Raw genomic sequence first — 24,055 nt, 5'->3', positions numbered from 1 at the left:
AAGTACTCAATAAATGTCCACTGTTAGTATTATTCTTTTGTTGACTCCACATCTGGCTCTTCATGCAACACACTGTCTAGGTGAGCACCATGGCCGATTAGGAAAGAACTAATATTCTTAGAATCCTACTGTGAGCCAGTCCTGGGCACTTTTCCCTCTACAGCTCTGTGAAGGTGCATCATTACCACAACCACAAAAGATAAAAATGAGGCTGAGAGCTTCCAGTCAAGATGGTGGCATAGGTAAACACAGTACTAGGAACCTGCCACAACCACATCAGAATTACAACTAAACTGTAGATCAGCCATCATTGAGAACCACCTAAAATCTAGCTGAATAGAAGTCCTATAGCTAAGGATATAAAGAAGAAGCCACATCTAGACTGGTAGGAGGGGTGAAGAAGTGGAACAGGCTGGTCCCACCCCCACATATGGTGGATATAAATCAGGAGGATATCTTGACTGTGGAGTTCCATCCTGAGGAGTCAGGGGTCCCAGCCCCACCACACCAGGCTCCCCAGCCCAGGGTTCCAGTGACAAGAAGAGAAGTCCCCATAACTTCTGGCTATGAAAACCAGCAGGGATTGTGGCTGAGTGACACTGAGGCAGCTGGAGTCCCAGGTGTTCCTCTTAAAAGGCCTACACACAAACTTACTCAGACTCACTCGCTTTGAGCTCCAGCATTGGGGCAGATGCTGGAAAGGTGACAGGGACATACGGGAGGAACTGAATTGTCTGGCACCAGGGCAAGGGCTGCAGGGGCAGCTTTCTCTCAGGCAGTAGTGCTGGCAGAAACCATTGTTTCTTTGCTGAGCCCTCCCTCCACAGAGCCGACAGGTGGGCAACATATCTGAGTCTCCATCAATCTGGTTCACACCGTTAGCCCTGCCCTGGTGATTCCCTGAGGCACCATCCAACCCAACTTTTGGGTCCACCCAAGCCCTTCCCAGTAGCTTTTCCATACAAACAGCCTATCTTGGCTCAAGCTGTGAACTTTCCTAAAATCTCTCAAACAATCAGCATCTGGCCTCAGTGTGTCCCATACTTCTCACTAAGTGGCCCCAAACCCAGCACTAGCAGTAGCCAGCCTTGGTTCACAGCCTGAGCTCTCTTAAGCTCCTCCATGCTCAGCACACATAGCAAACATCTGCAGAATATTTTGTAGCTCATGCCAGATGGACCTGGGCAGGGCAAAGGTGGTAGCTGACCTTGGACTGTACCTCCCAGGAGGCCCCTGAACCAGCACACTCAGTTGACAGCTTCAGACCACATGGAAGCATCTGTGACTGAGGACACTGGATGCTGAAACACTGAGCCTGTGGCCCAGGCACTGTGCTGGGGGCTTTGCCTTTCCCCTTTATATTCTTCTCAACAGCCATGCAGTGCAGTTATGTATTTCCTTTTTGCAAATGAGAAGGCTGAGGGCCAGAGGAATTAAATAACCTCCCTCCACCTGACACAGTAAACAGAGAGCAAAAAGGGACTTTGAGGCAAGGGTTGATGGGCTCCACAGACTGTTCTCTTTCCTTCAAAGTCTAGAGAATGAACCACAAGTACAGTTACCTTTAATGGGAGAGCACATGGCTGAGGCCTCCACCTGGACAGTAAGCTCTGAGTTCCAGCCATTTCTAGTTCTTCAATATTTCTCTTCTGGTCTTGTGTGTGTGATGAAAAACTGCTCTGGTGCCCAGGGCTCAGGCTGTCTGGAGAGAAGACCCCAGAATTGGCTGTGCTATTCTTCTCCTAGCTTGGGGTATTTCCACCAACACCTGCACAAACAAGTCAAGAAAGAAGTCAACAGCTTGGAAAAGCTAACATCTCGGTGGCATCTCTGTGTGGAGCACAGCGTTTTCACCAATGGCAGAAACACCTTTATATCTGCTGGGAATGATGTGATTCAGTACCTTGTGAGGATGATGCATTAGAATATAGGAAGGGAAGATGCTGGATGTGATTTAGAGCCTTGGGACACAACTGTGCAAATATGGGAGCCACGGAGAGTTAATAATGCCAGCTGCCCCTGACGTGCCAGGTGTGATGAGCAACACACACACACACACACACACACACGCATACACCCCTTTCTAGCTTTTCATCATTTGCAGCAGGAAGTTGTTATCCCAGTTCAATCATGAAAAGGCAGAGTCAGAAAGATTAAGCAGCATTCGCAAGATCCCACAACCAGCGTGTGGTGGTGATAGTGCTGGCCTCTTCTGGACAATCACCGTGTGATCCAAACTTTAAAATATCGGGTCCTCTTGGGGGACTTGATAATAATCATGTGGTGGGCTCCCTGTGGGTGAAGGCTGGGCCATGGCTTATACTTACCCCATGCCTGACCCTTGATCTGGCACAGAACAGAGGAAAGAACATGACGTTGAGAATCAAAAGTTAAAACCTGGGGGAGATACTTTATTCTAGACCTCAATTTTCTTATACCTAAAATACTGATAATATCAGATACTGTATAGGGTTGGTGAGGCTTAGAGGTTATATATACATATGGAAAGAGAGATGAGGAGAAATTACAGCTTGGTACCCCATCAATTCCCTGAGGCACCATCCAACCCAACTTTTGGGCCCACCCAAGCCCTTCCCAGTAGCTTTTCCATACAAACAGCCTATCTTGGCTCAAGCTGTGAACTTTCCTAAAATCTCTCAAACAATCAGCATCTGGCCTCAGTGTGTCCCATACTTCTCACTAAGTGGCCCCAGACCCAGCCACTGTGAACCTGGTAGAGCCTCAATAAATATGTTGATTGCCAATATGTTAATATTAGCTGCTCCACAAATGTATGTGGGAGGAAGGTATACAAGTTAGATTTTCTTTAGATCTGGATATAGAAACATACAAGTAGATTTGCTGCTTTTGATACAGACTCATTAGCACCCAGAGAAGTGTCCAAACTCACATGTTTAATTCACTTACTTTATTGAAGTTATTCAAACTAGAGGCACTCAGTAGATAATGGGAGGGCCACTGTCTGTAAGGCCATATTTCTGGACAGTCATTCACAGATCACTGACCCTTCTGCCAATGTTGTAAGCATCTGTTCATTTTCTTCTACTCCCTCCATGAGAAGTGAAGACAGGACTTATGACTGATTAAAAAGTCAAGCTTTACAACCTGTGTCCTGCCTAATGGAAATACAAGCTAGGAGAACTTCTACAGGTAATTAAAACTCAATCTATTGTAGACCGTGATGGCCACTCATGAGGAAATGTTTTATCTTGTCCCTAACCTCCAGTCTACACTGCCTGCCCCAACAGCAGCCTAACCAAGTAGAAATTCATGACTGTCAAGACTCTGCCCACAGTTACCCAGCAAGCATCCCCATGGAAAGGTCTTCCTCCAATGGGAGAAGCTGTGTAAGAGACCTCAGCTGTGATGAGGCAGTTTTACCTATCAGTGACAGACCTGCTGTGAGAGGTCATTTAACCCACAGGCATTGTGAAACACTCATTGTCTAAATTCTAATCTGAGATGGTGGCTTGAATCTTGGGACTGAAATCTGGCTCTCTGTGCACCAAAGTCAGCCTGGTCTTCTTCCTCCTTGTGTGGTTGTCAAGAGCCAATTTGCAGCGTGAGGACCAACCAGAGGCCAAGAATGAGGTGCCTGGTTGTCCATACACTGACACCCTCTAACACAGCAATCCATTCCTGAACAGCACAATTGATCCCCGCTCAGCTGCATTATGGTTCTTGATTTAAAAAGGCTAGTTTTATTACTCCTTCTAGTCCTACCCCTGTGCAAAGTGTGGGGGGAAGAGCTAACACAGTGGGAAGAACTGTGACATGTCGGGAAGTCCAACAGACAGAGCTGGGCTGCTGTGTGGAAGTGCTGGGGCAGGCCCTGAGTCTGCTCCAACCACAGGATGAAAGGCACATGGCTGAGGGTCCAGCTTTGCAAGCTAACCTACTGGTCAGAGCGTCTGCCCCCTGGTGGGCAGGGCACATCACAGAGAGCTGTTGAGGGGCCTTAGCATATCATTAGCATATTATACTTTGATTGGTTGAAAGGATGACCAGACAATATACACACACACTGAGTGGCCAGATTATTATGACCACCTGACGTTTGTAGGCAAATTAGCTATAATTTCGTACTGAAGTTGCTAGAGGGTCAGACCGTTATAAATAGGGAAGCAGGTTGTTTACCACAACAGTAGAAGTGATTTTTTCCTGAAGATATGGGTAAACAACGCGATTTAACTGCCTTTCAACGTGGAATGGATATATATATATACTAGAGGCCCGGTGCACAAAAATTTGTGCACTCGGGGGGGGGGGGGGGGAAGGGGGGTCCCTCAGCCTGGCCTGTGCCCTCTCGCAGTCTGGGACCCCTCGGGAGATAATGACCTGCTGGCTTAGGCCTGCTCCCGGGTGGCAGAGGGCAGGCCCAATCCCTAGGTGCAGCGCCTGGTTGGGCTCAGAGCAGGGCCGATTGGGGGGTTGGGGCACTGCCCCGTCACACTCAAGGCAGGGTCGATGGGGAGGTTGTGGTGCCACCCCCTGTCACGCACAGAGCAGGGCCGATCAGGGGGTTGGGGCGCTGCCCCCTGTCACACACAGAGCAGGGCCCATCAGGGGTTTGGGGAGCTCCCCCCTGTCACGCACAGAGCAGAGCCGATCAGGGGGTTGAGGAGCTCCCCCCTGTTACGCACAGAGCAGGGCCAATAGGGGAGTTGGGGCACCACCCCCTGTCACACACAGAGCAGGGTCCATGGGGGGGGGGGGGGCAGTTGGGGCGCCACACCCTGTCACACGCAGAGCAGGGCCGATCAGGAGGTTGGGGCGCCGCCACTGTCACACTCAGGGCAGGGCCGATGGGGAGGTATGGCTCTACCCCATCTCACATAGAGCAGGGCCCGTGGGGGGGGGGGGGGGTTGGGGCGCTGCCCCCTGTCACACACAGAGCCGCAGGGCAATCAGGGGGTTGGGGCGCCGCCCTCTATCACCCACAGAGCAGGGCTGATCAGGGTTGGGGCGCTGCCCCCTGTCACACACAGAGCTGCAGGGCAATCAGGGGGTTGGGGCGCTGCCCCCTGTCACACACAGAGCCACAGGGCTGATCAGGGGGTTGGGGCGCCGCCCTCTATCACCCACAGAGCCGCAGGGCAATCAGGGGGTTTGGGCGCTGCCCCCTGTCACGCTGATCCCGGTGCCGGGAGGCCTCGCGGCTCGGCTGATCCCGCCCGGCAGGGTCACAGATCCGGGTCCCAGACCACGGACAGCCTTGCCTGCTGCCGCCTGCCTTCAGTATGCAAATTCGCCGCCATCTTGTTGCTTCAGGGTGGGGGTCCCCACTGGGGTGCCTGGCCAGTCTGGGTGAGGGGCTGAGGGCTGTTTTCAGGCTGGCGGGCAACTGAAGCTCCAAACCTCTCCTTTTTCTCTCTTTTTTTATTCTGGCATTTATTTACCTTCTATGGCTGTCACTGGAGCTGAGAGCCGGCTTTCTCTCTGAGGCTCGGCTGAAAGCAGGTTTCTGGCCTTTGTTTTCTGTATTCGAAACAATGTTGCGACTCCAGCTCTGAGATCCCGGCTGACTGACAGGAGCTTTCTGGGCTTTTGTTTATCTTCTATAAATGTTACTATGTTTCCAACTGAAGCTCAGAGGCCGGCGGGGAACGTTGGAGTCCTCTGTCATTGAAGGAAGCAAGCCTCCCTGTTCGCATCAGCTGCCTGGCTGCCGGCCGCCATCTTGGCTGACAGTTACTTTGTATATACTCACTGATTAGCCAATGGGAAGGGTAGCGGTCGTACGCCAATTACCATGTTTCTCTTTTATTAGTGTAGATAATCTTGAGTGGCCAGATTATTATGACCACCCCATCAGTACATTGTTGGGCTACCTTTTGCCTTCAATACTGCGGTGATTCTTCTTGGCATTGACTCCACGAGATGTTGAAAGGTGATGCGTGATGCGAGAAATCTGACACCAGGCCTAACGAATAGCACTGCCCAGTTCTGTGAGATCTGATGGTTGTGGAACCAGCTGCCTGGTGGCTCTTTTAACTTTGTCCCACAAATGCTCAATTGGATTGAGATCCAGTGATTATGGGGGCCACCTAAGCAAGGTAAAGTCTCCCTCATGTTCTTGAAACCACTCCTGCACAATACGAGCACCGTGGCATGGCACATTGTCTTGTTGGAAGAAGCCATCTCCATTGGGATATGCCATCAACATGACAGGATGAATCTGATCAGCAATGATACTTAGGTATGTTGTGCTCTTCAGACATTGTTCCACACGAATTAAAGGGCCCAAATCATGCCAGAAAAACATGCCCCAAACCATAGCACTGCCCCCACCAGCTTGAAGGGTTGTACTCATGCATGTGGGGTGCATGCTTTCATGCTGTTTCCGCCAACTTCTCACTCTGCCATCTGCATGATGCAACTGGAAACGTGATTCATTGGACCACATGACTTTTTCCAATGCTCGACTATCCAATCCTTGTGTTCCTGTACATTCTTGGTAACTGCAGACAGCAAAGGTGTTCGAACAGACCTTTGGCTGCTTTGCTAGTACTCGCTCCATTCAAAAGCTATTAAATTGCATTGTTTACCCATACCTTCAGAAAAAAATCACTTCTACTGTCGTGGTAAACAACCTGCTTCCCTATTTATAATGGTCTGGCCCTCTAGCAACTTCAGTGCGAAATTATAGCTAATTTGCCTATAAATGTCAGGTGGTCATAATAATCTGGCCACTCATCTACACTAATAAAAGAGAAACATTCAAAAAAAAAAAGAGAAACATTTAAATGGTCATCACTCTGCTACAACCACCAGCCAATCAGGATGAGTATGCAAATTAACCCAACAAAGATGGTGATGCCATAGCGGCCAGGTGGTGCTTGGGGATGCTGGGGGCCGGATCAGAGACACAAACACACAGGGAGGCTGGCACCCAGCAACCACAAGGCCCACCACCCTGGCACTGGGGCTGCTGGGGGCCTGATTGGAGACACAAACACGCAGGGAGCCCGGCACCCAGCAGGCCCAAGCCCCGCCACCATGGTGCTTGGAGCTGCTGGGAGGATCAGAGACACAAACCCGCAGGACTGGCACCCAGCAGCCCTGGCATCCAGCAGACCCAAGGCCAGCCACTGCAGTGGTGGGGCTGCTGAGGGCAGGATTGGAAACACAAACCCACAGGGGGACCTTGCACCCAGCAGCACCAAGCCCCGCCACCTCAGTGGTGGGGCTACTGGGGGCCAGATTGGAGACACAAACCACAGGGGCCATGGCAGAGGTGGTTAGAGGTGATGAGGCAGGCAGGGGAGAGCAGTTAGGGGAATCAGGCTGGCAGGCAGGTGAGCGGTTAGGAGCCAAAGTTTCTGAGAGATCCCAGATTGGAGAGAGTGCAGGCCAAGCTGAGAGGACCCCCTTCCCGTGCACGAATTTCATGCACCGGGCCTCTAGTTACATATATAATACTCAGCCATAAGAAAAGATGAAATACTGCCCTTTGCAACAACATGGATAATATTGTTGAGAATATCATGATAAACGAAATAAGTCAGACAGAAAAAGTCAAGAACCATATGTTTTACTCACATGTGAGATATAAAACTGAAAGCAACAAATTAACAAACAAGACAAACAACAACTCATAGACAGACAATGGTATGGTGGTTACCAGGGGGAAAGGGATTGGGGAGAAGTAGTAATGGGTGAAGGGGTCAAATATGTGGTGATGAAAGATGTGACTGGGTGGGAAACACACAATGCAATATTCAGATAATGTGTTGTAGAAATGTGCACTTGAGGCCTACATGCTCCTATTAACCAAGATCACCCTAATAAATTTAATTTAAAAAAATTTAAATGGTTAAGATGGTACATTTTGTGTCACATGTATTTTACTGCAGTTAAAGTAAATTTTTAAATGTAAACCTTAAAAAAGCCACTTACAGCCCTAACTGGTTTGGCTCAGTGGCTAGAGCGTCGGCCTGCAGACTGAAGGGTCCCGGGTTCAATTCCGGTCAAGGGCATGTACCTTGGTTGCGGGCACATCCCCAGTGGGAGGTGTGCAGGAGGCAGCTGATCAATGTTTCTCTCTCATTGATATTTCTGACTCTCTATCCCTCTCCCTTCCTCTCTGTAAAAAATAAAATAATTTTTTTTTTTTTTTAAAAAGCCATTTACTGAAAGCCTCCACAGGGTGCCAGAGTGAGGGAATAGGCCTGTTGTGCTGTCTGGAGGTTCACTTTTAACCAACAAATAGATAGTGCTTATGGATGTTGGGGTACAGGAGGTAGGGGTGCTGTTCTAAAGGGAGCCAGTGATGTCAAGCAGCCACCCCTTTGCCAGAGCTTCACAGCAAAGGCGATGAGAAGCAGGTGGCCAGCTCCTTGGTGGAGAAGGGCAGGGTGGAGGTTGTATATCAGGTTGGCACCCCCTGGTATCCTTAGTCTAAGGCAGGGGTGGGGAACCTTTTTTCTGCCGAGGGTCATTTGGATATTTATAACATTATTTTTGTGGGCCATACAAAATTATCAACTTAAAAATTAGCTTGCTCTATTTCGTCAAACATTTAATTAACTCATCCCTAGCCTTGGCAGGGCCAGACCAAATGACTTCATGGTCCTTAATGGCCTGCAGACTGACGTTCCTCCATCCTCCTCCCTGCCCCCCATTCTATGGGTTGCTGAGTGAACAGCTGCTCAGGAATGGCCATGGGTATGGAGCCCACCTCTTCCATGTACAGGCCTACATGTGGTCCCACCCATCTTGTTCTGGCTCTGGACCACTCCATCTCATGCCCTGGGCTCCAGACCAACAGCACGAACTACACCTGCCCACACAGGCCCTGTTTTGTCACTTCTGAGAGCACCATGGGGCAGGGACTATGTCTGTTCTGATGGCTGATGACTCCTCAGCACCTAGCTCAGGACAAGCACACAGCAGACGCTCAACTAATTTTTCTAGCAAGACTACTTGAGCCTTAGCTCATGGCATTCCTGCACATCTTCCCTCCCTCTCATCCTACTGATGTCACATGCCCATGCCTCCCCGAATCTACTTGCTTGGAAATAACCTCACCCTTAAGGGAGCCATGACACTGCTGTATCTGTGTCTGCCTTAGACCTTAACCCCATTCTATCCCCCTTTAGAGGGATTGTGTTCCTACCTTCTCTCCTAGAAACAAGGAGAAGGGCACCAATATTAGGACACTCACTGCTGAGTCAGCCCATGTTCATTCTTTTAGAACACTATTTAATTCCCACAGTCACCCAGAGGGGTTATTGTCACTGGAAAAAATGAGGAAACTGAGGCAGAGATGTGTTAAATAACTTGATCAAGATTACAGAGCAGTAGACAGCTGAGCAGGTATTGGTAATGGATTTCAAAACACTGGGCTCACTCCAGAATTCTGTCTGAAGGGGATCCATGGCCAAGCCATCTATATACCAGCCACCGCACAAATGCTGTGTCCCATCCATGTCACAGAGATCAACAGGGCCGGAGGATGTCAGCCCTTGGCCCACCGGACTTCGACCATAGTGACAGTGGGCAGTTCCACTGAGCTCAGGCTTAGCTCGTGCTGACAACATCCTGTGTCAAATTTGGTCCTCCTGTCCTAGAATTCCTTGTACATCTTGGGTGCCCCCCACCTCCACTGCTCCCACCTTGCCCCAAAGTAAAGGAGAGTTAATACCTCCCAGACCACCTTCCCCCACAGGGAGTGGGAGCAGTGTCCACCCTCTGTCCGTTAGGTGAACAATTCTGGAGGCCTCTGTGAACTCTACTTGAAATGAAGCCTGATGCCCACAACCACTACTTTGATGACGCTGAGTCCCCATCCGTTTTTGACCTTCCCTTCCTCCCCACCTCACTCTCTGTGCTCACTCCTACTTCCTGGAATCATCTACACAAAAATCACAGGCACCGGCTCTTTGTCTCAGGCTGTGCACTGGGGGCCCTCCAGATGGCCAAGGGCCCCAGAGTCCCCTTTTCATGCGAGGTTATAGTGAGCTAGCAAGGGTTGTGAAAACCTGGCATTTATAAACTAAAATTAGAGTAGTACCAGAGTTTACAAGGACATTAATCCAGCTTTCTATTGAGAAGACTGGCTGCCATGCCCTGCTCAAAGCCCCTACTGCGCATGCCCACTGGCAGGTCATCAGAAGCCCCACCATCCTCGGGAAGGATACTGTGCAATCAACACCTCCTGAAGATGACCTTGAGCCAGTCGTAGCTTCCTCAGACTCTTAAACTATGAAGTGCTATAAAGTACTATTACTTTGAATAACAGATTAAAAATGGCCACAGCCCTAACTGGTTTGGCTCAGTGGATAGAGCATCTGCCTGTGGACTGAAAGGTCCCAGATTTGATTCCGGTCAAGGACATGTACCTTGGTTGTGGGCACATCCCCAGTAGGAGGTGTGCAGGAGGCAGCTGATCAATGTTTCTCTCTCATCGATGTTTCTAACTCTCTATCCCTCTCCCTTCCTCTCTGTAAAAAATCAATAAAATATATATTTTTTTAAATGGCCACAAATTTTTTGACATTCCTACATCAAGAGGCCGAGTCTGTTCCTGCAACCCTTGAATCTGCATTGATTTGCGACTACTTGACCAAAAGAGAACGGCAGAGGGGCGCTGTGCCAGCTCCACCCCAGCCTTGAAGAAGACTGGCAGCCTCACAGTGGCCCGTGGAGCCCTGATCTGCCATGTGGGAGCCTGACTACTGTGCTGGAGGCCCTATGTGGAGAAGGCCTGAGGCTGCGGGGAGGGAGGGGGGAACGGGAGCGCGCTGTCCCAGCCTGCCCACCACGGGGCTGGCACATGAGCACAGCTGTGCTGAAGCCTGCGACAGCCCTGCCAACTCTAGTCAGGTGACTCCAGTCACCACCACATGAAGCGGAAGGCTCAGCCAGCCTGGATATGCTTGGCTTTCTAACCCAGGAAATGGTGAGACAGGGCAGCAAAGCGGGGTTTGTTTTCAGCCACTGGGCCTTGGAGTGGCTTGGGGGCCAGTGACAGATGCATGGACAGTTTTGCTTCACTACTGACTTAGTTTGCAGTACATGGTGATTCATATTTGCATCAATAAAATGTAAGACAATAATTTTTAAGAATTACTTTAAGAGTCAAAGTTCAAATGAAACATCCATACCCTCTTGCTGAAGCACGCGTGTAACTCATCCAAAAGCACAGCTCCTTCAGCGACCTTTGCTGGTCATCTGCTGCCTGTGAATCTGCGCTATTTATATAGTTTGCCAAGTAGGTGTAATCCAATTTCTAGGCTATTTTTGAATTTATGAATCATTGTGTTATGACGTCAAGTTGTGTTTATAAGCTCATTATTTTTACTCACAAATTAAATTACAAGTAATCCATTAAGAGAGAAAGTGGCCTAGAGCAGAGGTTAGGAGTAACGGCAACGGGGCTGCTGTGTGGGTTCAAATCCCAAACTCTGCTTCTTCCCCACATAGTCGGTAGAACAATGGAAACTACCGTGGAGGGTTATGAGGGTTATTGATGTATACAAGTGCTTAGAACAGCTCATGATAAGACCCAATTGGCTCACTGCAACTTATTTATTTTGTCCTCTTCAATTTTGTATTGTCACCTAGTTCTTTCTCTACCAAAAGATAGAGCAACAAGCTAGGGAGACGGGATGTCTGCCCTGTAGTGTTGAGCACACCCTTTCCCCATCTCAGCCTTCAGGGAACCTTTGATAGTTACCCAGTGAATGCATTCTTCCCTTGGACATCTGACATCCTTTAAACAATTTCTTTAGGCACAGGTGGCTCTGAGGCACCGAGTGCATGCTGGTTTGGGCCCAGGGAACAGGGGTGTCCAGCCCATCTGCCTCCGATTTCTGGTGGCCCCGTCTCCTCGCCAGTGTCCATGGTGAAGCTGTCCAGTGACGTGCCCAGCAGGCCTCCTGCAGGGTCCTCCTGGCTGGATGCAACCAGTGCACTTTCTGAATCCAAGTGACAGGCTCAGGCTGGGCCAGGTGGGCAAGACTCAAATTGGCCACTTGCTCACACCCACCATAGTCTGAAATTTGGCAGAAAAAGATAAAAAGACATAAACACAAGAATGGCGCTGGCCCCATCGCTCTTGTGGCAGCAACTCCTCCCAGGCCCCACGTTCTGTTCTGTTTTCTTTTCCCGCTTGTTTTCCTCCTATGACCTTGGGGAGTTCTTGCTATTGGCCCAGAGATGCCAAGTCTCCCTAAAGAGCACTCGCTGATGAGAGAAACCTGGGAGATGCAGGAAGGGTGAGAAGAGACGCTTGCCCTCCCCCTGTGGCCGACAGGACTCTGATCCAAGGTCTGATGTGTGGGAACCGGCAGCGCCCAGAGCCATGGCACCGGGCCAGCAGAGCCCTGTGTAAACGCCACTGCCACCATTCATTCTGCTTGCTGCCTTCACAAAGCTGTCCTCACAAACACTGCTGTAACCAATGGGCTCCCAAATTAGGCTCTGCCCTGTGCAATATAGTCTTCACTCTACACAGCTTAGTTCCCTGGTAATACAATAATCTCTAAATTAAAGTCAGATTTTGTAAAATATATAGACATATCTGATGTGTTGAGCCCCCAGCTTTGCCACCTCTTCCGCCCTCATGGAATAAATGAAGTCCTAACCTGAGACAGTGAAAGGAGACTCTCACCGCTTCACTATTCATGTTGTTCAGAAGAAACTGGGATTTGATAGATCCTGTAAGTTAACTAGCCTTTATACAAAGCCCAGTTGTATTTTGAAAAACGGAAAAGAAGGACTGTATTGCAGCCACCTGCTCCCTGCTAAGGCCCAGAAGGAAAGAGCCTCCACTGGGGTCCTTGCCCTCATTCCTCAGACAGACCCCGCCTTCCCCAGTGGCCTCTGGCTCATTGCCAGCCCTCTGCCTACCGGAGCAGGCAGCCTTTAAAAAATGCTGTTCGGAAACTGTCGATGCCTATGAGGCATTGGTATCATGACTCCCATGGAGTGAACCAGAACGAACCCAGGAAGAGAAGCGATTCAGGTGTGACCTGCAGCTCTTTCACAAACTGCATAGTATCTCACTCCAGAGCTGGGACCTGTTCAGACACATAGCACAATGGTAACCTCAACAGAACCGCTCACCTGTGCTGATGTGCCAGGCACAGTGCAAGCACGGTGTCTGCGTTGTACCATTTAACCCTCACAATGACCCTGTGGAGTAGACATATTAGACCCATTTTATAGATGAGAAAGCTTGAGGTCAGAGAGAGTTCATAATTTCCTCCAGCTCAGGACTGGTGGGTGGCAGAGCTAACTCTCACTCAAGTCAGCTGACCCACACCAGGAAATGGATATGTAGAGACAGAACAGTGCACCGCCCAGCCTCCGACAGGCCCAAGGGGACTGTGAGCTTAGCTAAGCCTGATGGATACTCATGCCCACAGGGAGACACTAGGGAGAGATGGTGGTGGCGGGGTCTCAGCTAGAGAGGTTTAGTGGGTTTGAAGGAAGCCTTTGCACAGAGATTGAGGGTACAGAAAGAAGGGGCTGTCCCCTAGGGGCAGGGTCTCATGGAAGGTAGCTGGGAGAGCCCCAGTGGGCTCCAGGCAGGGTTGTCCCCAGCAACAAGCCCGATAGCTCAGGGCTCTGGGGAGGACAGAGGCCACAGAGAGTCAGGGAATTGGAGCCCAGATGTCACACAGTTAGCATCAGCCGCTCAGCACAGAGCTAGGCCGGTGGAGCTGGGCGGGAGCATGTTACCATTACTAGGCCATAGCTTAGGAGTTTGATTGGCTAGACAAACAGTGGAGGAAGAATTGATTGGAAGGTAAGAGAGCCAAGAGTAGATAACTTCAGGAATGGGAGGAAGTGTTGCCAAAAATGTTCCAAAGCCACCCCGGCATGCCAAGGAGAGTGGGTGGTTTCTGCCCACTCGCCATCGGTGATCCACAGCATGAGCGTGGCACCAGGAAAGCAGCTGACAAATGTCCCAACTGGCCTGCATGGCAAGTGCTGGGGTCCAGTTAGTTACAGTGTTTCACGGGCACAGGAGTCACCAGGGCCAAGGGCCATGAAGAAAATGGAAAGGGAACCAGGGCCAGATCCTGGGCAGCCCTCGGAAGAGCCGCAGCGTTTTATAGCCACCAGCTGTGAGAGCGAGAGCCCAAGGCCCCGCTCTGCAGAGCGGACAGATGACAGAGCCTGCCTGATGTACTCCTGAAATTATGCACTAGTATAATCATGGTGACTTTTCTCTCTCTCCCCAGGGAACCAAGTGTAACTAACTATAAAGTAATATGCTCATTGAGACAATTCACTTAAGAACAACTAAGAAACAATTGGGAAATATTCAACTTCTAAAGAATCAAAGAAATGCCAAATAAATTATCAGTGAGAAATCATTTTACCTATCAATGGACAAAGGTAAACATGATAAAATCCATTCTGCAAGGATGCGGTGCAACAGGCAGGGTGACACTGGGCGTGGGAGCCCAGGAAACAGCAAGGGCCTTAAAAATGCCCAGCCTTTGTACCCAAAAACTACACTTCCAAGACCTAGCTTAAAGGTATTGCAAGGTACAGAACAAATTGTCTTTCAGTGATGTTTATTGCAATATTACTTAGAATATTGAAGAATGAAAAGCAACTTAAAATCAAAATAAGGAAGTGATTAAATGATTACATTTCCATACTCAGAAGTCATCCACTCATTCAAAAAACCCTGCATGACCACCTCCCACTTGCATAGCTCTGCTCCATGCTGGAGCCGTGCAGGCAGTGGGCCACTGTCCCTGCCCTGCCGACTGGAGGCAGACAGGTCCACAAATATAAGGGGCAGAGGAAACAGGTGAAAAGATGGAGTCTGCACAAAAGAGGGAGTGGGCAACACCTGCAAGGGAGGACAGGCCAGTCAATCAGAACTTTAGACAAGGCTGTCCTTGAACTCATTGTTGGAGAACTGGGCGTACCGTGGTGACCTGAGTCTGGGAGAGGGCAGGAACAGCTCTGCGGGCAGAGGCCATGCGAGCACACAGGCCTCAGACCCGAACCATCCTTGTGTGTTCACAGTCTGCAAGCAGCAAGCAGTGCAGCTAGAAAGCCGAGTGAAGGAGTCACAGCGAGGGCTGTGTCAGGGCTGGGCCAATGCCAAGTCTGGCATGCCAGCCTAAGAAGTCTGGGCTGTCCTTACAGCTAGCAGAGAGCCGCTGACAAATGTTCAGTGTGGAGGAACATGATCAATCGGTCCTTTTGTCACTTGGAAGGCTGAGAGCAAGACGTCTTTGGAGGGCATGACTCCCAGCACTTGGTGGCAGATGGGTGGGCAGAGAAGGTGCATATATATTTAGATCCTCCCAGTTTCTTACAAGGTGGATGAGTGGTCTCAGTTGAACAAGACAAAGATCCTGGTGGGGAAATGTATGTGGGAGGATGAGGGCAACTGTGGACAGGCTGCGTTCGAGGACTCTATGGGGCCATCAGATGAAGATGCAATCATTGAAAATGGTGTCTGTAGAGAGAGTTTCTAATATAAAGAAATTTTTTAAAAGACAAAGAAAAATTGTTTAAGTTTTTCTAAAGAATACATACAACTGTCCAACAGGAACATGAAAAAATGCTCAACTTTACTAATCATCAGGGAAATGCAAATCAAAACCACAATGAGATACCATCTCACATCTGTTAGAATGGTTATCATCAAAAAGGCAGAAAATAATAAGAACTTGTGAGGATATGGACAAAAGGGAGCTTTGTGCACTGTTGGTGGGAATGTAAATTGGTAGAGTCACCATGGAAAAGAGCATAAAGATTCCTCAAAAAATTATAAATAGAACTACCATATGATTCAGCAATTTTACTTCTGGGTATATACTTGAAGGAAGTGAAAACAGGCTATTGAAGAGATATCTACACTCACATGTTCACTGTAGCATTACTCACAATAGCCAAGATATAGAAACAAACTAAGTGTCCATCAACAGATGATTGGAAAAGGAAAATGTGGTTATATATACAATGAAATATTGTTCAGCAATTAAGAAAGAATGTACTGCCTTTTGGGACAACATATTGTTCCTTTCATAACCACAGAAGAAATGATGATTAGAGATCAACAGCAAATGTGATATCCAGCACTCAAAGCCAAATCTCTCCAGGTTGAGAACATGGTGCCTACTCACCAGTTGCAACTTGGGGAGTGTTCATATGAGCATGAAAGCCATGCTGGGCAGAGCAGAGGCCCAGCAAATATTTACAGGTCTTGGCCGAATCCCAGTAATGCTACTTGTGATAGTGAACTTCTTTCGCTGAAGGAAGCAAACACCGACATTAATATATTGACCATCTGCCGGAAGCCGGTCCATCCTTGCTGCTTGACACAGTCGCTGCTGGAAAGAAACATCTGCACAGCATGTTTCAAGTGACCTGGCTTATATAGCATATTGTTCTTAATATGTTTGCTCTCCTTAGCGCCATGTGTTTTAACCAAGGTCACCTCTCTGAGAAAGGTTGTTTCCCCAGGTGGGGATTTTTCCCTGAGGTTAGGGAGGGGATACAACCCTTTAATTAAGTGCCAGGCGGGTAGTTAAGCTACTTAATCTTTACTCCCTGGAATGGAGATAAGAAACGCCCTAACCTTTGTAATAGAAATTGACAGGATTAAAATCGGCTGGTATAAATACGCATGTAACAAGACAATAAACATCAGATCCTCATCAGTTCCTAACCAGTTCCTAACCAGAACTCCGACCAGAACTTTGGCTGGAGATCCTGGCTAGAGGTCCTGACTAGGCTGCTGATCAACTAAAGGCTGTCTTCGTGTCATTCCTTCTTCGCCGACTCCGTCCACACCTTTGGGGACCCCTGGACCTGCTGGGGTTGGACTCCAACAACCATCCATACCCATTAAAGCATGACTGCCCAGAGAGTAATCAAATGCTGGGCCTCAGTTCAATGTCAAGATTCTAGGCATAAGAAATGTATGGCACATGTCATCTGACTACGGCTCAATGTTTTCTTTCTGATTAAGAGAAATCCCTCCTTTGATTTTTTCATCATTCATGAATCAGATGTTTGCTGATCAGGTGACCTGCCAAGGTGTGCTAGGTGAAAAGAATATTAAGTGAGTCAGGTGCACGTAACTGGCCCAGAGCAAGGACTGATCTTCAGTGCAAGTTTTGAAGGCCATTGAATATACATCGTGTTCATTGTACAAACTCCCAGAAGTTGCAGACAAAATCTCAGCTAGTAGGGTGATAGAAAAGATAAAAGCACTGTATATGTCCTCATAATTCTTACAATATATGCCATGCTCTGTTCTAAGTGCTTTCTGGGTATTAATTCACTTCCTCCTTAAGGCTCCCGATGAGGGACAGCCTAACATTGTCCTTATTCTATGGGTGAGGGAACAGACCAGCAGCTCTTAGAATGCAGCAGGAATTCAGGCCCCATCACCATGAAACACTTCCCGCATGTATACCTCCAAGGCCCACATACAAAGTGACAACCTTGGCACAGCTCACCAGGATGCACTGCAGAGGATTATCTGTATGGGGTTATCTATGTGGAGCTTCATGGAAAAAATCCATAACTTTTTGCAACTTGTAATTCTAAGAAGGATAATAAAATACAAAGTAATAGAGATGACATTAAATATAAATTTATATGTAGCTTCCAAATGAAATCTATATTCTAGATATTTCCATAAGAACCTTGAGTTGCTCCTATAAAGATAACCTTATAATTGTAAGGTTTATGCTTCCAAGGGCTCCCTGAAACTCCCAATCGTCTTTCATGTTGATCCTTTTATTCATGAGTCACCATTTCTAAGGAATCCCATTCACACAAATCAGACCATTGGTCATCACATTTTCTCTGAGAAACTCTGCTTTGCCATTAACCTAATTTTAGATAATTAAGCAATCTCTAAATATCTTTCCTTTTATTGATAGGCATAATGTTGAACCTCACTAATGTGAATGGATTTTGAATCCAATTGAACTATATTATGTCTGCTATTTTTTAAATAATGTATTTTCTCAAATATTTACAGGTGCTGTCCTGCTAGCCTTGAGAATTCTTCTTTAGTATTCAAATTGTAATAATGCCTAAACTCCAGCAGTGGATCATATTATCCTCACTTTTGCTGGAATATTTGCCTGCAATTCATCTGCTTTCAGTACATATTGATATGCTTCCCTACAGTCCTGACAATTTTACATTCAGTTCACTCAGGTGTTAAAAAATTGTTAGATGGTATTTTTTTATTCTAATAGCTATTCTTTAACAAATCTGAAAAGAAAGAAAGAATCATTTTCACACACATACACACACCTCGGTCTTTCTTTCATAAACTCTCAGCAAAACTCTCCTTTTGGACATCAATGCTCTGGGCAGCGATTTTTACCCAGTGTGTTGCAAGAATTTTTAAATTATGCAAAATATGACTATTTGATCAGCACACTGACCTCTTTTTCCTCAGATTTTCAAATAAAAAAAAATGACAACAGCCAATACAACAATAGCCATTCAGTGTGGATGAATCAAAATTGTACCTATTTTTTGGTGTGCTGCAGAGTTTTAGTAATTAATTTATGTGTGCCATGTGATGAAAAAGGTTGGAAATCGCTGCTCTAACATATTAAACACCACAGAGAATGGGATTCGGATGCCATTTAATGGCATAAAGCTGACAAGTCTTGGCTGTGTGTTTTGGATTCTTTTCCATCTGATAACATCATTTAATGAGAAATCACACCTACAAGCAAACTTTCCCATGGATTAGCTGCTCAACAAACAAGATGATGTGTAGCCTGCCCTCGGGATTTTCAGCAGAAACCTGGAGAATTTATTTACACCCGTGGTCGCAGTACAAACATATCGGTGCTTCTGTGACAGCATATTTGTTTCCAAGCTCTGGTTTATCATTTCAAGTACTTCTTCCCCATAGTTGTCCCGCCCGGTGCTGCTTGCTCACACCCTGGTGGCTTTGACACCCCTTTGCAGAACAATGACGATCAGCCCAGGCGGACTGGCCAGGCAGCTCCGAAGCTGGAGCTCCAGGGCCCTCACCTGGATGGACCACTTCCCAGGAGGGGCCTTGGCAGAGTCCTCATGTTTTCTTGTAAAGTGTGGAAAATAATATGCTTTCACCACAATCAGTGAAGACTACGGACCCTTCCTTCCACCCAGCTCATCCCCACTGCTCCTCACCTCAGGGGTGTGTGGTGTGGAGCAGAGCCCACCAAGGAGAAGCTGAGATGAGAACAATGCAGTGTGGATTCGTGGGATTTGTTCATGTATTTGCAGTCTGTGCTGCAGTGATTCATTGCTAGCCATCCAGAATACTCCTTCCATTGATTGGGCCAGCTCACCCAAAGTCTCTGAATATGGTATCAGGTATCAGGCAGCAGCCACAGGTCATTGACCTTGCCCCTCTCCCCCGCCCTCCCGTATCAGCACCAGGGCCACCAGCAGTGCTGGAGGGGAACTGGGCTGGACATGTACAGAGCCAGAGGCCTGTCTGTAGGAAATCGTGTCAATTGTCAGAAATGAAAAACTGTAGTTTAGTTCTTAAAAACACCGAGTCAGGTAGGAGCTCTGTCCTGTCAGGGGTTATCCCCTACGGTTTTATATGCTGCATCATCAGTGCCCCACACAGCGCTTTCCCTCTGACGGGAACCACGTGCATTGCATTGATTGGATGTCTAGTATCACCAGCACAGAAACCTGTGGCAGCTCTACAGAGAGCAACTACCCTCCGGGCAAAGCTGCATGTCTTATCAGCCAAGCTAGAAGAAAAGCAACCCTCAATCAGCCAAGCTAGAAGAGCGACTAATTATCTCTTTTTCTCTGGAGAAATATTATAAAAGCGTCATCATGTAAAAAATCAGAGTGTATGCCAACAAAAATTTGAAAGGAAAAAAAGAATTGTAGAGTTTTCCAGGGAGTTGATAAAAATATTATTTTTTGGCTTTTGTGGTTTTGCAGTATTTTTTCAGTGTTGTTTTTTTTTTAAAAAAATGTACACATTGTGGTATTTCCTTTCTCATTCTAAATGAATACTCACTTGCATGTTATAGTTTGTATTTTGAACTTTTGCATTATTTTTCTTCAAGAGAAGCCCACAGAGTCTGTATTTTCCTGTGCAGGCGTTTTGGCTATTGTTAACCAAGGTCGGTTACCAGCATCACCGCACAATGAACATGTTCTCGAATGAATAACTTCTGAACTGGTGCTGTCTCTGTACAGACAGGCTGCCAGCACACCCAAAGTTATCGTCTTTGGAAAGGGCAGTTTTCTCTATTTCTGTTGTTACTTCCCAGGCCGGCGAGATGAACGACCTGTGATTGTTTGAAGCATTTTGGCTTCCACTATTAATGAAGCAAATTTCAAACCAGCTTCCTGAGTGCATGCTCCATTGTTCACAGTCCCCATTCTGTGTTTGTAGAAGCGTGAAGAGTTCAAGTCGTCTTCTGTGTAAGACACCTGGTTTGTGGCAAGCAGCTGGTGGAAAAGGCGTCCATGCTGAGGAAGTGGGTGCTCGCGAGGGCATGGAAATCCCAACTGTGACAATGTCGTTTTCAAGCTACTCAGTTTGTCTTGTGAACCTGATGACTATTCAGCTGTAACCAAGAAATTATCCTTGGTTGTGGGTAAAATAAACATCTGTAAAAATTAAACCAACTAAAGTACATAGCATTAGTTAGGGAGTTCTTTACAATTTCAAAATATTCTATTTTTTTTTTAAATCTTTATTGTTCAGATTATTACATTTGTTCCTCTTTTTTCCCCCCATAACTCCCCTCCTTCCAGCTCCCACCCCACCCTCCACCCTCACTCCCCACCCACTGTGTTCATCCATAGGTGCATGATTTTTGTCCAGTCACTTCCCGCATCTCCCACACCCCTTTTCCCCCCAAGAATAGTCAGTCTATTCCCTTTCTATGTCCCTGATTCTATTATAATCACCAGTTCATTCTGTACATCAGGTTATTTATTCACTTGATTCTTAGATTCATTTGTTGATAGATGCATGTTTGTTGTTCATAATTTGTATCTTTACCTTTTTCTTCTTCTTCCTCTTCTTAAAGGATACCTTTCAGCATTTCATATAATACTGGTTTGGCGGTGATGAACTCCTTTAGCTTTTCCTTATCTGTGAAGCTCTTTATCTGACCTTCAATTCTGAATGATAGCTTTGCTGGATAAAGTAATCTTGGTTGTAGGTTCTTGGTATTCAGCACTTTGAATATTTCTTGCCATTCCCTTCTGGCCTGCAAAGTTTCTGTTGAGAAATCAGCTGACAGTCGTATGGGTATTCCCTTGTAGGTAATTGAGCCTCTTTCTCTTGCTGCTTTTAAGATTTTCTCTTTGTCTTTTGCTCTTGGCATTTTAATGATGATGTGTCTTGGTGTGGTCCTCTTTGGATTCCTTTTGTTTGGGGTTCTCTGCGCTTCTTGGACCTGTAAGTCCATTTCTTTCTCCAGATGGGGGAAGTTTTCTGCCATTATTTGTTGAAATAGATTTTCAATATCTTGCTGTCTCTCATCTTCTGGCACTCCAATAATTCTGATATTAGTCCGCTTAAAGCTGTCCCAGAGGCTCCTTACACTATCTTCACACTTTCGGATTCTTTTTTCATTTTGCTTTTCCAATTGGGTGTTTTTTGTCAAATCTTTGGTTTGATTCTTGTGCTCCTCTGGTCTGCTATTGGGTATAATATTCTTTATTTCAGTCCGTGTATGCTTACTTTCTAATTTCTTTATCGTAGCATCGAGGGTCTCATTAGTTTTCGTGAGGCTCTGCACAAATTTATGGCAAGCCCTCAAAATTGCGATTCTTAGCTCCATATCCTCCATTTCTGTCATGTTTTTTTGTCTCCGCATCTTTTTTTTTTTTTTTTTGTCTCCTCATCTTTTATGCTTTCTTGGTGCACCCCCTTGTGGTCTCTGTGCGCAGTCTTGTTCTAGCCAAGCCTTAATTGTTGTAGTTAACACTAGAGGGATTTGACCACCAGGCCGACTGGCTGTAGGAATCAGCTGTTTGGAAAACGTCTGTCTTCTGGGGAGGCGCTAGTCCAGCCCTTGCCTGAGGCGATCGGCAAATGGCTGTGCGCAGAGCTTGGGCGGGGCGGGATCCACAGGGCGGGGGGAGGGAGCAGTTATGGCCGCTCTCAGTCCATCCCCAGGGGCTCTGCCTCTCTGTCCCGGCAACCCGGCAACCGCTGCAAACCTCGGAGGGGCCGTAGCCAGACAGTCCCGCTTCTCCCGTTTGAGTCTGGGTCCCTAGAGACTCGCCCGGATCTGTAGCCCAGAGTCTGAGATTCACTCCTGATTGAAAACGACAACCGCGCCCTCAGCCACCAGCCCGCTTTGCGCGCGCACCACCTCACCACCGCACCACCGTACCTTTAAATTTTCCACACTGCGCCTCCTCTGTGCGTCGGAATGCTGTTGTTTTTGCTTCTAGTTGAAGAGTCTCTCCTCAGCCAGCCTTCCTGTGGTTCTGGTTGATGTCCGTTCCGACTTTTAGTTGTATTTTTGAAGTGGTTGTTTACGGCGGCATAGCCGGTGTTTACCTATGCCGCCATCTTCAATTCCTCCGACCTTTAGAACTTTTAAGACTCAGGATTTCCTAAAGAAAAGACTCCAAAGAGGCTTGTAGTCTTGTAGTGTTTTCAAATATTCTATTTTTTAAAATTACTTTTCAGGTTATCTGCATTTTTACAGAATTGTGTTAAAACAAATTACATTGAAAATTTGAAACAATTAAGCATTATGTAAACAAAATAGGGAGTAATGCAATGGTATTAAATTAATTCAATAATAAAAAGTCTCCAAATAATCTTCAATTGAATTGAAATAATGTGTCATTAAAATTCTGAACATCTGCCCGGCTGGCGTAGCTCAGTGGTTGAGCTTAGACCTGTGAACCAGGAGGTTGTGGGTTTGATCCCTAGTGGAGGGTATGCAAGAGGCAGCCATTCAATGATTCTCTCTCATCATTGATGTTTCTATCTCTCTCTTCTCTCCCTTCCTCTCAGAAATCAATAAAAAGGAAGGAAGGAAGGAAGGAAGGAAGGAAGGAAGGAAGGAAGGAAGGAAGGAAGGGAGGGAGGAAGAAAGGAAGAAAGGAAGAAAGAAAGGGCCTCCTGATCACTCTCAGATCCCCTGGTACACTCCCTCCCACTGTGCCACTGTGCATCTGAGCACAGGGCAGCTGGCAGGCTGAGCTTATCTGGGCAAGAGATCACGTGGCCCATTGCTCCTTTAAAAAGGCAACAGATCAAAGGAAAATGAAGCATTGGCCATTTATCAGCTGAGCTGCACTCACATAAGTTGAAATCTTCCCAATTTCTCTCCACTGAAATCGTAAAGTTGCAATTCTGCTGCTGTTTTTCACTTCATATATTAGGAGGCCCTTGGCCCAGATCCCCAAGGCCATCTCCCCTCCGAGCTTGTCTTCTCTGGGAGAACTCGGTGAACCAATATGCCATATTCTGGAAGCTGCTGAGTGACCTGGAGCAAGAAAAAGGCCAGTTTGGAAGAGACAGGCACACAGATCTAAACAAAGGGCTTCAAGCCATTCTGTGAAAACACCTTAATAGATGCTTCAAAAAGAGAGAAGGGAGGAAAGAGGAGGCTCGCCAAACAAGTTTAGGAAACACTGAGCTAAACAGATCTTCTTACTTAACTACTTCTCTCCACCTCCAATATGATAGCAGTTTTCTTTTTCTTTTTTTACCCAAGGGTTCCTTTTTTAAAACAACACCTGGAATACAGTTGCTATGAAAATGAAAATAGCATGATAATATTCTGGACACATTTTTAGAATTCAGACTCTTCTGGGTAATCTCACAGGAAGGGGTTCCTTTATAATTGCTTCAATCAAAGTCAACTGCAATATCACCAAGTCCAACCCCTTCCTTTTACAGATGGAGAAGTTAAGGCCCAGGTACAGAAAACAATGGTCCAAATGGTTAACATCACCATTAAAGCAGGATGAGCCACGAACATCTGCAGAGAAAATGACCAACCCCTGGTATTTCTTACCATGTGGCAGCCCAGGGTCTGTCCTCAGTTCACCGGTTCACCAGGTTAGGAGACTG

At 47.1% G+C, this 24,055-nt stretch overlaps 1 protein-coding gene across 1 annotated transcript in view; it reads right to left on the bottom strand.

Annotated features, from left to right (window-relative positions):
* FRMPD2 (FERM and PDZ domain containing 2) overlaps positions 1-24,055 on the bottom strand; it is a 68,651-nt gene that overhangs the window by 18,875 nt on the left and 25,721 nt on the right. The window contains 6 exon segments of the mRNA XM_070431942.1: positions 1,597-1,768; positions 11,888-12,019; positions 16,128-16,220; positions 16,223-16,253; positions 23,281-23,396; positions 23,399-23,465. Of these exon segments, the coding sequence (XP_070288043.1) occupies positions 1,597-1,768; positions 11,888-12,019; positions 16,128-16,220; positions 16,223-16,253; positions 23,281-23,396; positions 23,399-23,465 (611 nt within the window).

This window comes from Myotis yumanensis, unplaced genomic scaffold (assembly GCF_028538775.1).
Source record: "Myotis yumanensis isolate MYYU_CA2020_CCGP unplaced genomic scaffold, mMyoYum1.0.hap1 SCAF_13, whole genome shotgun sequence".
Taxonomy (NCBI): Eukaryota; Metazoa; Chordata; class Mammalia; order Chiroptera; family Vespertilionidae; genus Myotis; species Myotis yumanensis.
The sequence above is the reverse complement of the archived record's forward strand: the minus strand, read 5'-3'. Positions and strand labels throughout refer to the sequence as shown.